The sequence below is a fragment of the Muntiacus reevesi genome, chromosome 5 (genome assembly GCF_963930625.1).
Source record: "Muntiacus reevesi chromosome 5, mMunRee1.1, whole genome shotgun sequence".
NCBI lineage: Eukaryota > Metazoa > Chordata > Mammalia > Artiodactyla > Cervidae > Muntiacus > Muntiacus reevesi.
The window spans coordinates 76,785,198-76,803,417 of record NC_089253.1 but is presented as its reverse complement, the minus strand read 5'-3'; the positions used below and the strand labels follow the sequence as shown (position 1 = coordinate 76,803,417).

The 18,220-nt window shown below is 36.8% G+C and overlaps 1 protein-coding gene across 10 annotated transcripts in view; it reads left to right on the top strand.

Annotated features, from left to right (window-relative positions):
* Positions 1 to 18,220, top strand: part of CDC42BPA (CDC42 binding protein kinase alpha) — a 292,676-nt gene that overhangs the window by 206,415 nt on the left and 68,041 nt on the right. For all 10 annotated transcript variants that reach the window (XM_065935568.1, XM_065935565.1, XM_065935563.1 and 7 more), the window contains 2 exons: positions 1,140 to 1,387; positions 6,652 to 6,757. In XM_065935568.1, the coding sequence (XP_065791640.1) occupies positions 1,140 to 1,387; positions 6,652 to 6,757 (354 nt within the window). The remainder of the gene's footprint in view (positions 1 to 1,139; positions 1,388 to 6,651; positions 6,758 to 18,220) is intronic.

Below are 18,220 nucleotides of genomic sequence, written 5' to 3'. Positions count from 1 at the left end.
TATTCAGGGTTGATTTCCTTTAGGATTGACTGGTTGGATCTACTTGCAATCCAGGGGACTCTCAAGAGTCTTCTCCCACACAATAGTTCAAAAGCTTCAACCCTTCAGTGCTCAGCCTTCTTTATGGTTCCCCTCCTATCATCTTGCTGCAACTTCTCCTTTGCCTTTGGATGTGGGTTATCTTTTTTTGGTGGATCCAGCATTCTCCTGTTGATGGTTGTTGAGCAGCTAGTTGCGATTTTGGTGTTCTCTCAGGAAGATGAGTACATGTCCTTCTACTCCGGGATATGTCCCTACCCTTAGTACAGACTTCAAAAAAAGGATGCACTGCCCTCTAGATCTTGATTCCTTGTTGTCACTAAGTATAATCTTAAAAGTTCTTTGGATTTTAAGTTTTATTGTGGATCATCTGGGAAAGTAGCATATAATGAAATAGAAAATGTACAAAACTCAGGAAATCTTATAGTCATAACCTTTGTCTGTATGCTTCTGCTTGCCTTAAGCACTACTTGGAAGAACCTTTGGATTTTACATTTTCCTTTCTCTTTGATACCAAGAGTATATTTCAACCTAATTTCTAAAAAAGATGGCTTTCAACCAAATTTCTCCTTCTTACTACCCTAGAATGGCTACAGAGATGTTAGATTAGACTTTTGTCATTTATCCTTGAACCATTGCAGAAGCCTTCTCCCTTTTCTTTTTGTGCATTCTAGCTCTACCACCTCTCCCCCAATTTAATCTGTTAAAGACACAGATGTGTTTATAACATTTCATTAGTTCCACATCAGAAACAGGATGCAGTTAGATTTTTCCCTAATGCATACAAAAACAATGTTATATATAAATTAGAATTTTAAGTGTAAAACAAATGATTATATAAGTACCATTAGAAATATAGATAAATATTTAATCCTGGTGTGAAGGAGACTATAAAAATACAACAATAAAGGAATACACACTTAGATAAATATTAGTAACATATGGCAGACAAAAGGTTAACAGCCTTAATAAAATATTAGTCTATACAATAATATGCAAAGGTAATATTCATTTCCATGAACAGTCCTTTGTATTATAGTTATTATTTGATATTTTATTATTCTTACAGATTAACTAATCTTGTGTTATTACTTCTATAGCAAAAACAAATTAGTTACTCACCAGGAGTATGCAGCATAGAACATCAGCAAGAAATAACCAAACTAAAGACTGATTTGGAAAAGAAAAGTATCTTTTATGAAGAAGAATTGTCCAAGAGAGAAGGAATACATGCAAATGAAATTAAAAATCTGAAGAAAGAACTACATGATTCAGAAGGCCAACAACTTGCTCTCAACAAGGAAATTATGATTTTGAAAGACAAATTGGAAAAAAACAGGAGAGAGAGGTGAGAATCAAGTTATTTACTCCTCTAATAATTATTTGTTGAATACCTGTTTGGTGTCAAGGATTGGAGAAACATAGGCAGTAAATACAATCTAGTCCTCAAGAAGACCAAAGTCAAGATTGGAAATAGAAGATTATATTACAGCATCATAGGAAAGCAAATGAGAAGTATAGGAACACTTGTAGAAGAGACGCAAAAGGTGACTTTGCTGCTTGGGTTTTTTTGTTGTTGTTTCTTTCTTTCTTTTTTTTCAAATGTTAACTTTGATGTGTCTGGGTTTTTTAACAAAATTATTTCTGAGTTAAGACCAAGGATATAAGAAATATATAGCTGTGGAAGAGTGTCCAGGCAAAGTTTAACAGAATTTGCCAAGATCTGTAGGAAAAGGGTAGCAATGACACATTTAGAAAATGAAAGGTGTTCATTATGGTGGAGGCATAAAAATAAAGATGAGTGTTAAGAAATGAAACTGGAAAGGAAAATAGAGGCAAGATCATGAAGGAATGTAAGGAATTTAGACTTTGTCCTAAGACTAGTGAAGAAAAATTACATAATTATATTTTTGAAAGATCACTCTTAATTACTGTCTAGATAGTAGATTAAAAGGAGCAGACTGTAGACAGGAATCTAGCAATGAGAGATGAGGTGGCTGGACCTTAGGTTTGACAGTGAAGATGGAGACAGGCATATGAACTCAAAGTCTACTGAGAAGACAGAACCTGAAGGACATAATGACCAGATGTGAGAAATGAGAAGCAGAAGAAATTATCAGTGATACTCAAGTTGCTAGGTTTTAGGGAACTAAATGTATGTTGTTGTCATTCTTAACTTGAGTTTAATTCAGTTTGGTCCATTCATTCAACAAATTTTTTTAGAACCTGCTATGTGAAATTACTGTTGTAGGCCCTGGGGACACAGCAGTGAACAGACGAAAGTTCTCTGTCCTTATGGAGCTTTCCTTTCGTTATGACTAAAGAAAGACTATAAATATAATATAAACATATATATATAGTGTTTATATATAACTGTTTATATATAGTGTTTGTATATAAATATTTTAGTATATATAAATATATATATAGACTATATATAGTTATGACCATAGAAAGACTATAAATAAAATATAAACAAAATAGTTAAAATACAGAATATGTTAGATGATTATTAAGTCCAAGAACAAAAAGTAAGGCAGAGGCTGGGAACTGTGAAACATTAGGGTGAGAAATTACACACACACATACACATGATAGCCAGGAAAAATTATGCTGAGAAGGTGATTTCTCAGTAAGGACCAAAGAAAGTGGGTCCTTACGTATGTATGAGAATAACATTTTACTTTAAGAAAAAGTCTGTTGAGACAGTAAAAAGATCAGTGGTTGCAGGGGTTGGAAGGAGGATGTGATGAATATGCAGGGTACAGAGGATTTCTCTGACAGTGAAACTACTCTATATATGTCACTATACAACCTAATATGAATTGTATAGTTTTAATAATAATGATGCGTCTAATGTAGATTCATTAATAGTAACAAACACAACCACTCTGTATATATGGGCAATCTCTGTACTTTCCTTTCAGTATTGCTATGAACTTAAAACCATCTGAAAAAACAAAGTCTATTAAAATAATAACACTAAAAACGAGGCCAATGTAGAATAAACAGAGTTAAGGGGAAAGAATAGTGAGAATATGTATGAGAGGTAATGGAGGCTAGATCATGTAAGGTTTTATAAGTCATTTTCAGTGACCTACGTAAAACCATGGCAGGCTTCCCTTGTGGCTTAGCTGGTAAAGAATCTGCCTGCAATGTGGGAGACCTGGGTTCAGTCCCTGGGTTGGGAAGATCCTCTGGAGAAGGGAAAGGCTACCCACTCCAGTATCCTGACCTGGAGAATTCCATAGACCGTATAGTCCATGGGTTGCAAAGAGTCAGACATGACTAAGCGACTTTCTCTTTCAAAACCATTGCAGGGAAGTATTGCAGGATAGTGAGTAGAAAATGGACAGATACTGACTTGTGTTTTAAAAGGGGTACTCTGACCTAGTTTAAGAAAAGTCTGAACTAGATAAGAGAAAAGGCAGGGAAACCATTTAGAAGGCTATTGCAGTAATCTAGGAACATGATGGTGGCTTGAGCCTAGGTTGGTGGCAGCAAAGGTAAAGATAATGATAGTTGCTGATAGACTAGATATGGATAAGAGAGAAAGAGGAAAAATCAAGGGTGATACTACAGTTTTGGGCCTTAGCAAGTAAGAGAATATAGTTACCATTTAGAGAGGAAGACTACAAAAGAAGTTTGGGATAAGAATATCAGAAGCTCAGTTTATACAAATTATGTGCGAGATGCTTTTTAGACATCCAGGTGGAAATGTCAAATAGGTCATCATATAAACAAGTCTGGATTTCAGGGCTGGAGATAAAATCCTGGGAGTATCTATCACTCACATGTTATCAAAAGGGGTGAGACTATATGAGATCACTTAGTGAATGAATGTGGATGAAAAAGAAGTCCTCGGACTGTACCCTGGAGCTCCAATCTTTAGAAGCTGGGGAATGAGGAAGAAACAGAAAAGTGGATAAGAAAGAGCCAGGAAGAATGATAGGAAGAAGACCAGGCAAATTTGGTGCCCAGATTTGGTGTTAGGATGAATGTGAACTTAATTATCTGTTATTAGGGTTGGGCATGTTGAATTGGAGGTGCTTAGGAGACAATTTTGAGGAGATATCAAGTTGACAATTTGAAACCCAGGAAATCTTCCAACGTAGTGGTGGTTTAGTCGCTAAGTCGTGTCTGACTCTTGCGAACCCATGGACTGTAGCCTGCTAGGCTCCTTTGTCCGTGGGATTCTCCAGGCAAGAGTACTGTAGAGGGTTGCCATTTCCTTCTCCAGTGTAGATTGGAGTAGTTCTAATTAGTTCTAATTCATCTCCAATGTAGATTCAGATGTAAATTCAGCATAATAGATGATAATTGAAATCAGGTAATATAATAGATGCAATAGCTCAGGAAGAAGGTGTAAAGAAAAGTTGAGCACCTGAGACAGAATACCTGAGAGTATTGGCATTTATGTGGAAGAAAGAGGGGATGGCGGGGGCTCACAAAGACAGCTGTAAAGTCAAAATGTAGGCAGAAATCAGGAGAGTGGGCATCACTGAAACCAGGGGAAGACTGCATTTTAAGAGAGGGAAATGGGGACAGTGTCAAAGGTAGCCAGTAGATGGGATATAATAATAACAGTTGGAACAATAGGTTTGAGATGGCATTTTCTTTGAGGTGATGGCAGCAGAAGCCAGATTTTGGCACAGGGAGGGAAAATTAGGTAATGAGTTAAGTGAATACAGCAATCTCTCAAGATTTCAAGGTGATTGCCCGTGAACAGGAAGACCAGGAAAGTGGCTCAGTTGGTAAAGAATCTGCCTGCAATGCAAGGGACTACCTGCAAAGCAGGAGACCTGGGTTCACGCCCCAGGTTGGGAAGATCCCCTGGAGAAGGAAATGGCAACACATTCTAGTATTCTTGCCTGGGAAATTCCATGGATGGAGGAGTCTGGTGGGTTATAGTCCATTCAGCTATAAGAATCAGACACAACTGAGCGACTAAACCACCACCATCACAGTAGACCTTCAGCACATTTTTAAAGGCTCCCCTGGTGACTCAGACAGTAAAGAATCTGCCTGCAATGCAGGAAATGCGGGTTTGATCCCTGGATCAGGAAGATTCCCTGGAGAAAGGACTGGTAACCCACTCTAGTATTCTTACTTGGAGAATTCTATGGACAGAGGAGCCTGGTGGGCTACAGTCCATGGAGTCTCAAAGAGTTGGATACGACTAACATTTTCACTTTCTTTTTTGTTTATTTTGTTTAAGTATAGCAGAGACTTACGTTTAATTCTGATAGGAAAAACCAAAACTGGTTTTATATAGAAAAAATTGTTTTTGGCTGTGCTGGGTCTTCATTGCTGTGCAGACTTTTCCCTAGTGGCGGTGAGGAGAGGATACTCTCTAGTTGCAGTGCGAGGGCTTCTCCTTGCACTGGCTTCTCTTGTTGCCAAGCTCAGACTCCAGGGCCTGTGGACTTCAGCAGTTGCAGCACGTGGGTCCGGTGGTTGTGGCTTCCAGGATCCGGGGCACAGGCTCCGTAGTTGTGCTGCATGGGCTCAGTGGCTCTGCGGCAGGTGGGGTCTTCCCAGGCCGGAAATCAAACCCGTGTCTGCTGCATTGGCAGGCATATTCTTTACCTCTGAGCCTCCAGGGAAGCCCTTTATAGAAATTTTACTCAATTTACTTTCATCTGCTTATTTTTCTGAAGGAATGCTTCTTTGTAGTTTTTCATATTTTTTTAAATTGTTGTTTTTGTTGCTTCTGAATCTAGAAAGATTCCAAACATAACCGAATTTCACATTTTGATTGTAGATAATAAAGTGACACATTTGCTTGGACACAAAATGGTTATTTCCCTAGAAGTTAATCATTTAATTATAATTTAATTTATATTCAATCATTTGGTGATAAAGGGATTTTTAAGATTACATTTTTAAATCAACCATTATTTACGTTCTTTGTTGACTTGGAAGCAATTATAGAATTACCCAGAACTACTTCACTTTGAAATTTATTTGTTGCTAACCAACTTCCTCCATCAAACCGCAGTAGAGATAAGGCTCTTCTCTACAGTTCAATTCACTATTCAAAAACTGATTCCCCTTTCTCCCTTAGGAGGTTTTTAAAAAGTTTGTTAGAATTGTGTTTACCTCTAAGGGGTTAATCAGTTCTGTCCCCCCCAGAACTAAACAAGTTTTATAACATTTAATGTGTTATATGTATATATATGTAGATTGGTAGGTACGTAGGGAAGAAGGAAAGGAGTTATGGGAGGATGGCCTGAGTGTATTGGGAGAACTGTTGGTAGTGTACTTTGAATTTTCTACACAGTCTAGACCTGAGTATAGAATCATATTGTGGTCCCTGTATCCTCCTTTTTCCCTTGCTTCCTCATGTTCCCATACTTCCTAGCATATACATAGCCAAATAAAGTGAGCATAATCAGGATGTCTTCCTCAGATTTTCAAATGAACAACAAAATAAATTTGTTAAGCATACAAATTATTTATTAATTAAAAGGAAATTATTGAGATTTCATTTTAAGGGAAAGAATTGGGATTTGGAGCAATTGAGATATAGTGCATAGAGTATATAGTGTACAGAGTATATTTTACTTTTAATTCAACTCCTTTTTTCTTGCATATTTTGAATTGTATTAGCCAAAGTGAAAGAGAAGAATTTGAAAATGAGTTCAAGCAACAATATGAACGAGAAAAAGTGTTACTAACTGAAGAAAATAAAAAACTGACAAGTGAGCTTGATAAGGTGAGTGACTCAATCTCATTTATGTTTATTGACACATGCTAGATGGATATTCAGTACTGTCATAGTAGTTGTAGATATAATTTTGTATTTGATGTACATTTTTATTTAATATTTCTCCTTATATCAGAGTTTACTTCTGTGTACAGCCAATTTTTCATTTTACCAATCTTTACAGGAGTCTTTTGGAGAAAGGACTTGGCTTACCTTGTCTTGTTCTTTGTCCCTGTATTTTTTGAGCCCATGTTCTTTATTTCACTTTCCATCTCTTTTACTCTTTTCTCTAAAATTCATCACTTACTATGTCATGGCTAGCTAAGTTAGGGCCTGCCTTTGGCAAGGACAGGAACAATTAAGCCAAACTAGAGAAATTTTGACAATTCTGATCTTATTCGTGATGGAGAACTGATAATAGCTAGAAATAATACCATTGGTATGTAAGAAGCCAAAGAAACCAACTCTGTCTAAACCCAAAGTGTGAACAAAGGGTTGAACCATAGACTATACCTAGATTACAACAACTAGATTTATGAACAAAATTTCAAATACTTAAAGGAATCTTTTTCCATTTAGTATCTCAGATTTCTTAAATTGCCATCATTCCGCATTTCTTGTGCCATTTGTTAACATCTGTGAAAATCCTAATATTAATCTGCAATTTTAATAGTTGTACTTATAAATAAATATTTATAAGTTGTACTTGTAAATAAAGTTTGGATAATTGTCCTTTATAATGAGTTCTAATATTTTCCAAAGTATTTAATTAGTCATTTCAACAACAAATTAAAAGACAATGGCTAAATAAGCATAAAAAAGAGACTCTTCATTCATTCTATCTCAATTTCCAACATATTCCATATTTATTTTCATTTCTCTCACTATTTTTCCCATGATTTTTCAACTTTCTAAGCACTTAAAAATGACTTTGCTTGTTTGGTTGCAAACCACTTGGGAAAGAACTCAGTTAGTTTATTTTGTAACTGCAAAGCTGATGTGTACAAACACTGGAAAATGACCAAATACTAAGTAGTATAAATTATTTTAGACTATGAATACTGTGTGAACATTATTGTATAGCTGTTAGTTATTTCCACTAAAATAAAACTAACAAGGCTTCCCTGGTGGTTCAGTGGATAAGAATCCACCTGCCAACGCAGGGGACACAGGTTCGATCCCTGATCCAGGAAGATTCCACATACTGTGGAGCAGCTAAACATGTGTGCCCACAGCTAATGAGCCCACGCTCTAGGGTCCGTGAGTCACAACTGCTGAAGCCTGTGTGCTCTAGGGCCCCCAAGTCACAGTTACTGAAGCCCGTGCACATAGAACTCGTGCTCCACAACCAGAGAAGTCACTGCGGTGTGAAGCCTGCGTACCACACGAAGAGAACCCCCGCTCCCTGCAACTAGAGAAAGCCTGCACACAGCAACGAAGACACAGTGCAACAAAATATAAAATAAATATGTCTTAAAAAAAAACTAGCATTATTTAAACTTTATCCAAATTAGTCACATAATTGTTATTGAATGGACTTGTATCATATGACTACAAAATTGAGCATCATTTCTGTCTACAAGACAGAATTTTAAGATTCTGTTAAGAGTTATCTTGAGGTAAGAAATATAATTAAAGTCTAGAAGGCCACTTCATATAGAATTTCTAAGCAAAATTACCTAGTAAGAGATGGTATTATAGTTGAAGAAAAATTGAACTGTGATATAATCAGATTGAATGTAGATCAAATCTTGTATTCACCCCTTGGCTTTATGATTAACCATAACATTCTGGTGAGTTTACCAGAAACACATCTTTAGAAATAATTTTTTAAAAATACTCTTGATTTTGATGAGACCTGAAAGATAAAAATAAAAACCTATCTCCTAATTTTATAAAAAACAGAGCATTACCTTGTCTTGCTAAATTGAAAGATATATAAGAGAATGTGAGTAGAACTTTGAGAGCAAATCATAATGGATGGCAAGTATTCAATGACAAATGATAATAAGGAAATATTTATTCCTTGAGAAACAGAGGAGAATCTGGGTCTTCTTCCGTTTGAACCTCTTCTCTATTTTTGCTCCTTGTATTCAGCTTTACTTGTCTTTCTGCTTCTTACTCAGCCCACCTAACTGCGTATATTCACTGCTCCTTTCCATTTATTTATTTTTTGTTTGTTTGATTACATTGAGTATTTTCCCAGGAGGAATAACCAAAGAATAACTTTGTCATTGCTACACCAGCTGTCCCATTGGGAACCAGCTGGAAGAGAACTTAATTCCTTCTCAACACAACTTCAGATACAGAAACCAAAAAGCAATTAGTATGTTAATTTTGAAACTTAGATAACTAATAGATTTTCACAATCAGATTTTTTAACTTCAAAAATAAAAATTAAAAAGGAAATAGAAAAAAACTTATTGATATTTTCAGAAGTCTGTATTCAAAGTTTCTATTAAAGTTAACTTATTGCAAGTAAAATCACCATTTGTGCCAAGGAGTGGAGTAAATGGTTTCCAGTGAGAAAAGATTATCATTTGTATCTTGTTTTTAAATAATGCGTAAAACCAAACTTACACAAAGTGTGGGAAACATTCAACATAAAAGTTACCTATGATATCATCAACCTGAAACAACTGTTTTATATGTTCCTTTCCAAGTTCTGTTGGTACACATATTATTACATAATTTCAGTCATGTATACATTTTATTTTCTAATCTGCCTTTTCACTTAAACATGAGCACTCTTCCATATCCTATGTAGTCTTATAATTATCATAAACCAAATATGTCAGTTCACAAATAGTAAAATCTTATTCTCAAACATGCAAAATGAGCTAGTACTTAGGTTCAGTTCAGTTCATTCACTCAGTCATGTCCGACTCTTTGTGACCCCATGAACCGCAGCATGCCAGAACTTCCTGTCCATCACCAACTCCCGGAGTTTACCCAAACTCATGTCCCATTGAGTCAGTGATGCCATCCAAACGTCTCATCCTCTGTCATCCCCTTCTCCTCCTGCCCTTAATCTTTCCCAGCATCAGGGTCTTTTCAAATGAGTCAGCACTTCGCATCAGGTGGCCAAAGTATTGGAGTTTCAGCTTCAACGTCAGTCCTTCCAATGAACACCCAGGTCTGATCTCCTTTAGGATGGACTGGTTGGATCTCCTTGCAGTCCAAGGGACTCTCAAGAGTCTTCTCCAACACCACACTTCAAAAGCATCAATTCTTCTGCACTCAGCTTTCTTTATAGTCCAACTCTCACATCCATACATGACTACTGGAAAAACCATAGCCTTGACTAGATGGACCTTTGTTGACAAAGTAGTCTCTGCTTTTTAATATGCTATCTAGGTTGGTCATAACTTTCCTTTGAAGTACTTAGGTAAAGTTTACTTTTTACTCTCCTAATTTACTTTATATAAATCATTTAATCCTCACAGTAAATCTCTCAGGTATACCCTATTTTTCTTAACATTTTACACATAAGGAAACTGAGGCAAAGGGAGGTTAAGCTACTCTCTTAATCTCACAACTAGGGAGTGGCAGAATGGGATTAGAACACAGGTAGTCTGGCTCCAAAGCCCATGCTTTTGTTTAGTAAGAATGAAAAAATAAGCTTTTTCTGGCAAATACTAAACAAATCTATTTAAGACTACTTGTAACTATTGTAACATGACAGTGCAAAAATCTGTATTTCCTCCTCTTCTTGCAAATCTTCAGTTGAAACCCCAACCACAAATTTTTTGGATGGGATGTCAAAAGCAATGGTGATCAAAAAATAATGTGTTGTGGGAATTAGTGAAGACACTGCATCTGCAAAAAACATTCTCAAAAACAGCTGGTAAACTTCTGTCTAGGCTAACATGAGGAGATTGATGCATCCTCTCAAAAAAAAAAAAGTTTCATAGTGGACACAGTTATCGGAAATAGTAATTTCAGAGTTCCCAGAGTTAACTAAAGGAAGACAAATGCAAAACATTGCTGAGTAAAATTAAAGAATGTCTAAACAAATGGAGAAAGATACTGTGTATTGTTAGGACTGCAGTTCTCTAATCTGTAGATTCGAGGAAATCCCTATAAAGATTATATAAACTTTTTTGTTAGAAGGGACAAGCTTATTCTTAAATATATATGGGTATACAAAAGATCTAAAATAGCAAAACTATTTCAGGGAGTGGGTATAAAAGTTGGAGAGTTTACATTACCAAAGTTTGAAACTTACTGTAAATCTACAGTAATCAAAAGATTATGAAAGGAAATCAACTTACTAAAGGAAATCAGCCCTCAATATTCATTGTAAGGACTGTGGCTGAAACTGAAGCTCCAATACTTTGGCCACCTGATGCAAAGAGCCGACTCATTGGAAAAGACTCTGATGCTGTGAAAGATTGAGAGCAGGAGGAGAAGGGGACGAAAAAGACTCTGATGCTGTGAAAGATTGAGAGCAAGAGGAGAAGGGGACGACAGAAGATGAGATGGTTGGATGGCATCACCAACTCAATGGACATGAGTTTGCGCAAGCTCTGGGTGATGGTAAAGGACAGGGAGGCCTGGTGTACTGCAGTCTATGGGGTCACAAAGAATCAGACACAACTGAGCGACTGAACAGCATTGATATAATGAAACAGAGTAGAGTCCAAAAATAAGATGTCATATTTATAGTTGATTGATTTTCAGCCAAAGCGCCAAGGCAATTAAATGGGAAAAAAATAAATGTGAGACATGATACTATAAAACTCCTAGAAGAGAACAGAGGAAAAATATTCTATGATATAAATCATAGCAGTAGTTTCTTAGGTCTGTTTCCCAAAGCAATAGAAATAAAAGCAAAAATAAGCAAATGGTACCTAATTAAATTTAAAAGCTTTTGCACAGCAAAGAAAACCATAAATAAAATGAAAAGACAACTTGTGGACTGGGAAAAAAATTTTGCAAATAATGCAACCAGCAAGGGCTTAATTTCTGAAATATACAAACAACTCATACAACTCAGTAAAAAAAAAAAAAAAAAAAACCCAATCAAAAATTGGTCAGAAGACCTAAATAGACATTTCTCCAAAGAGGATATACAGATGACTAACAAACACATGAAAAGATGCCCAGCACCACTAATTATTAGAGAAATGCAAGTGAAAACTACAATGAGATACCACCTCACACCAGTCAGAATGACCATCCTCAAAAAGTCTACAAAGAATAAATGCTGGAGAGGATGTGGTGAAAAGGGACCTTTCTGCAGTGTTGGTGGGAATGTAAATGGTTGCAGGCACTATGGGAAACAGGATGGAGGTTTCTTAAGAAACTAAAAATAGAGTTAGCGTACAATCCAGCAATCCCACTCCTGAACATAGATCTGGAGAAACTCAAATGTGAAAAGATAATGCACCTCATTGTTCATAGCAGTGCTATTTACAGTAGCCAAGATATGCAAGCAACCTAAATGTCCATCAACAAATGAAGAGTTCAATAAGATGTGGTATACATAGATATATATGAAATTGAATACTTTGTTGTTCTTTAGGCACTAAGTCCTATTCAGCTCTTTGCAACCCCATGGACTGCAGCATGCCAGTCTCCTCTATCCTCTGCTATCTCACAGGGTTTGCTCACATTTAAGTCCATTGAGTTGGTGATGCTATTTAACCATCTCATCCTCCACCACCCTCTTCCGCTCTTGCCCTCAATCTTTCCCAGCATCAAGGTCTTTTTCAGTGAGTTGGCTGTTCGCATCATGTGGCCAAAGTACTGGAGCTTCAGTTTCAACATCAGTCCTTATGATGAATAGTCAGAGTTGATTTCCTTTAGGATTGACTGGCTTGATCTCCTTGCAGTCCAGGGGACTCCCAAGAATCTTCTCTAGCAGCCCAATTCAACAGCATCAATTCTTCAGTGCTCAGTCTTCTTTATGGTCCAACTTTCACATCCATACGTGACTAGTGTAAAAACCATAGCTTTAACTTTATGGACCTTTGTCAGCAAGGTGATGTCTCTGCCTTTTTTTTTTTTTTTTTGGCTCTGCTTTTTAATATGCTGTCTAGGTTAGTCATAGCCTTCCTTCCAAGGAGCAAGCATCTTTTAACTTCATGGCTGCAGTCACTGTTCACAGTGAAATTGGAGCCCAAGAAAATAAAATCTGTCACTACTTTTTCCCCTTCTGTTTGCCATGAAATGATGAGACCAGCGGCCGTAATCTTAGTATTTTACTGTTGAGTTTCAAGCCAGCTTATTCACTCTCCTCTTTCAGCCTCATAAGAGTCTCTTTAGTTCCTCTTCACTTTTTGCTATTAGAGTGGTATCATCTGCATATCTGAGGTTGTTTATATTTCTCCCAGCAATCTTGATTCCAGTTTGTGATTCATCCAGCCTGGCATTTCACATGATGTACTAGGCATAGAAGTACATATATAAGCTGTGCATAAATAAGAAGGGTGACAATATACAGCCTTTTACTCCTTTTCCAATTTGGAACCAGTGTGTTGTTCCAGTCTAGTTCTAACTGTTGCTTCTTGACCCACATACAGGTGCCTCAAGAGACAGGTAAAGTGGTCTTTTACTCCCATCTAAGAATCTTCCACAGTTTGTTGTGATCCACACAGTCAAAGGCTTTAGAATAGTCAATGAAACGGAAGTAGATATTTTTCTGAAATTCATCTGCTTTCTCTGTGATCCAGCAAATGTCGACAGTTTGATCTCTAAGTTCCTCTGCCTCTTCGAAACTCAGCTTATACATCTGAAAGTTCTTGGTTCACATACTGCTGAAGGCTACCTTGAAGGATTTTGAGCATTACCTTGCTAGCATGTGAAATGAGCACCATTGTATGGTGGTTTGAACATTCTTTGGCATTGCCTTTCTTTGGGATTGGTATGAAAACTGACCTTTTGCAATCCTGTGACCAATGTTGAGTTTTCCAAATGTGATGATGTATTGAGTGCAGCACTTTAGCAGCATCATTTTTAAGGATTTTAAATAGTTCACTGGAATTCCATCACCTCCACTAGCTCTTTGTTCATAGTAATGCTTCCTAAGGCCCACTTGACTTCACACTCCAGGATGTCTGGCTGGTGTTTGCTATGGCCAGTGTATTCTCTTGGCAGAATTCTGCTAGCCTTTGCCCTGCTTCATTTTATACTCTAAGGCCAAACTTGCCAGTTACTGCAGGTGTCTCTTGACTTCGTACTTTTGCATTCTAATCTCCTATGATAAATAGGACATCTTTTTTTTTTTTTTTTTTTTTTTGGTGTTAGTTCTAGGAGGCCTTCTAGGTCTTCATAGAATTGTTCAACTTCAGCTTCTTTGGTATTGGTTGTGGAGGCATGGAATTGGATTACTGTGATGTTGAATGCTTTGCCTTGATACTGCTCCCAAGTACTGCATTTTGGACTCTCTTGTTGATTATGAGGGCTACTGCATTTCTTCTATGGGATTCTTGCCCACAGGAGTAGATATAATGTTCATCTGAATTAAATTCACACATTCCTGTTCATTTTAGTTCATTGATTGCTAAGATATCCATGTTCAGTCTTGCCATCTCCTACTTGACTATGTTCAATTTACCTTGATTCACAGACCTAACATTACAGGTTTCTATATAATATTGTTCTTTCCAGCATCGAACTTTACTTTCACCAGCAGATGCATCCACAGCTGAGCATTATTCCTACTTTGGCACACCCACTTCATTCTTTCTGGAGCTATTAATAATTGCCCTTTATCTTTTTGCCTTTTCATACTGTTCATGGGGCTCTCTAGACACGACTACTGGAGTGGTTTCCCATTCCTCCCCCTGTAGACCACATTTTGTCGTAACTCTTCATATTCCCATCTTGGGTGGCCCTGGACAGCTTGGCTCCTAGCTTCTTTGAGCTACACAAACCCCTTCACCACATAAGGCTGTGATCCATGAAAGGGAGTGGAATACTACTCAGTCATTGGAAAATTTGTAAATAAGGTCATTTGTATCATTTTTTAAGATTCCACATATAATTGACATCATATGATATTTGCCTTTTTCTGTTTGTCTTACTTCACTTAGTGTTAATCTTTAAGTCCATCCATGTTGTGGCAAATGACATTATTTCATTCTTTTTTTTCCTGGAATACTACTGAGCCATTAAACAGAATGAAATATTGTCATTTGCCACAACACGAATGAACTTAGAGATTATGTACTAAGTGAAGTTAAGTCATACAGAGAAAGGCAAATATCATTTAATTTCACTTATATGTGGAATCTTAAAAAATGATGCAAATGACCTTATTTACAAAACAGAAAGTGACTTGTAGACATTGAAAGCAAACTTAGGGTTACCGAAGAGAAAAGGGGAGGGATAAACTCGGAGTTTGGGATTAACAGATGCAAACTACTGCATATAAAATACATAAACAGCAAGATTCTACTGTATACACCAGGGAATTGTGGTCAATATCTTGTAATAAGCTACAATGGAGAGGAATATGGAAAAGGCTGTCTCTATATATAGATAGATATAGATTTATCTGAATCACATTGCTGATGTGATTTCATCAGAAACTACACAACACTGCAAGTCAATTGTATTTCAAGAAAAAAAAAACAGAACCAATAAGAGATTATATATACATACACACCCATATATACATACACTCACATAATCTCACACATGTATTATGTATAAAAATGTTTACTGTAAGAAATTGGCTCACTAGATTACTGTTGTTGTTTAGTTGCTAAGTTGTGTTCCAAGATCTGCAGTCTGTAAGCTGGAGAGACAGTTTAGTCCAAGTCCAAAGGGCTTAAGAGCCAAAATAACCAGTGGTGTAATTCTAGTCCAAAAGCCAATGAAGGCTTCAAACCCAGGAAGAGCCACTGTTTCAGTAAGAGACCAAAGACAAGTGAAAGCAGCCTGAAGCAATCAGGCAGGAGGGGTTCCCTCTTACTCAGTAGAGTCAGCCTTTTCTTCTTTTCAGGCCTTCAACTGGTTGAATAGGGTCCACTCACATTAGGAAGGGTAATCTTCTTTATTCAGTCAATTGATTCAAATGTTAATCTCACCCAGAGACATCTTCAAAGATACCAGCAGAATGTGTAAGCAGATGTCTAGGCACCCTATGCCCCTGTCAAACTGACACAAATTTAGCCATCCCATGGCCTCTCATCTTCACAAACCTGTTAATAATTCTTCTAGGATAAATTTACCTCCTTCAAACTGAGTAATCAAAAATAAACTAGCACAATATCTCTACAAACATACCAGAAAGGGAGAAAGAGTAATAACTAATGGCAGAATGAGACCATTTATCAGAAAAATGTAGCCATGAAGTAAAAATTATGTGCAAATATTTTATCATGAATTTTTAAAAACTTAATAAAGCAAGAAGTTTTGCTTCTGTGACAGATTAGCTTACATCATACCTACCACTACCACCTCACCAAGAACTATAAAGCTGGATGGATTTTTAAAAAAAATTTTTTTAATACAGTAGGATTACCGCCCACAGTATTCATCTTCAAGAAAGCATTGGAAAAATAGGAAGGCAGCCTAGACTTTACTGACCCAGATCCTACAGAAAGGAGTAGAACTGAGAGATGAGCCCAGCACTGAGTGCCACTTTTCCTCTTGAGGATTTGCTGATATGAAAGCAAATCACTGAGAATCCAGGAACTTGAGCACAGTATTCCACAGTATTATCATGAGTTTGGAGAGATTAAAAACTAAATATCAGTGCAGGATCCTTGATAAGCAATTCAAGCTTTCAATTAAGATCTTTGAAAAGGCTCCATTTTCGTAATAAGCGTGAACCAAAAAGAGATGAGCCCTCTCAGTGACTGAAACCCAGCCTTTATGTAATTCAATCCTTCATCTCTCTTTAGTTTAGTTGCCTGCCAGAAGTATAACTAAATGCTCTCTGGAGGAAGATATTATATAGAGTCTCAGATTATCTTTAAAATTTTCATTCAATGTGCATGGCATGCAGTAAGAAATTACAGTGCATACCACGAGAAACAACCTAATAAAACCAAGACATAAAAATATAACCGCAACCAAATACTAAGTCAGAAAATAAAAATGAGAGGAAAACCAGTCAGTTTAAACAGACCCACAAAATTCCCAGTATTGGAATTTTCTCAACTGAATTTTAAAATAACTGTATGGTATATTCAAGAAAATAGAAGACATGTAGAATTTCAGCAGACACCTGGAACCTATACAAAGAAGTCAAATAAATCTTTAAAAGTAAAAAATAAAATAATTGAAATACCTAACAGAAAATTTTAACAGTAGATTGGAAAGAAGCAGAGATAGGAAAGGGTAAATAAAGTTTACATGCTGAAATAAAGATGTATCCATATGTTTTAAAGCACAGAAATATATAAAAGAGGTATATATCAAGGCATAAGGGACGTGATGAAAAGATCTGACAGAAAATATTTGCTTTCCCAGAAGGAGAGGAGAACAATTGTGGCAGAAGCAATATTTGCAAAGTTAATAGCCCACACTTTTCCAAAACCTATGAGAAATATTTAGCTACAAATTCAAGAAAGGTCACAGACCCTAAAGGGAAATTAAATCCCTATTAGGCACATCATAGAAGAATTGCCAAAACCAGCAACCAAACCTGGACAGCATATTAAAAAGCAGAGACATAACTTTGCCGACAAAGGTCTGTATAGTCAAAACCATGGTTTTTCAAGTAGTCATGTACAGATGTGAGAGTTGGACCATATAGAAGCCTGGTTGACAAAGAATTGATGCTTTTGAACTGTGGTGCTGGAGAAGACTCTTGAGAGCCCCTTGGACAGTAAGGAGATCAAACCAATCAATCCTAAAGGAAATTAACCCTAAATATTCATTGGAAGGACTGATGCTAAAGCTGGAGCTCTAATGCTTTGGCCACTTGATGCAAAGAGCCAACTCATTGGAAAAGACCTTGATGCTGGGAAAGATTGAAGGCAGGAGGAAAAGGGGACAACAGATGATAAGATGGTTGAATGGCATCATTGACTCAATGGGCATGAGTTTGAGCAAACTCCAGGAGATAGTGAAGGACCAGTAGGCCTGGCGTGCTGAAGTCCATGGGGTTGCAGAGAGTCGGACATGACTGAGCAGCTGAAAAACAACAAAGCAACCAAAGAAAATCCTAGAAACAGCCAGAGAAGATAGACATGTTATATTCAAAGGAGCAACAGCTAAACTTAAAGCGTCTTTCCAACAGAAAAGAAACAGAACCCAGAAATAAGGAATGCTGAAGGAAAATAACTGCCAGTCTGAAATATTTTATAAAGCAGAAAATGTCTTTCAAAAATGAAGGCAAAAATTCAGAGTATAGAAAACTCTATAGGACAAACAACCTCCTTTTTTCAACAAATAAATTACATGAAAATTTAAAGTGTTGGAGGGGAGCCACTGTGTCCTAGGTGTGTTCCTCCAGCACTCAGATCTTGAAACCTAGTCCCCAATGTGGTGCTATTTGGAGACAAAGTCTTT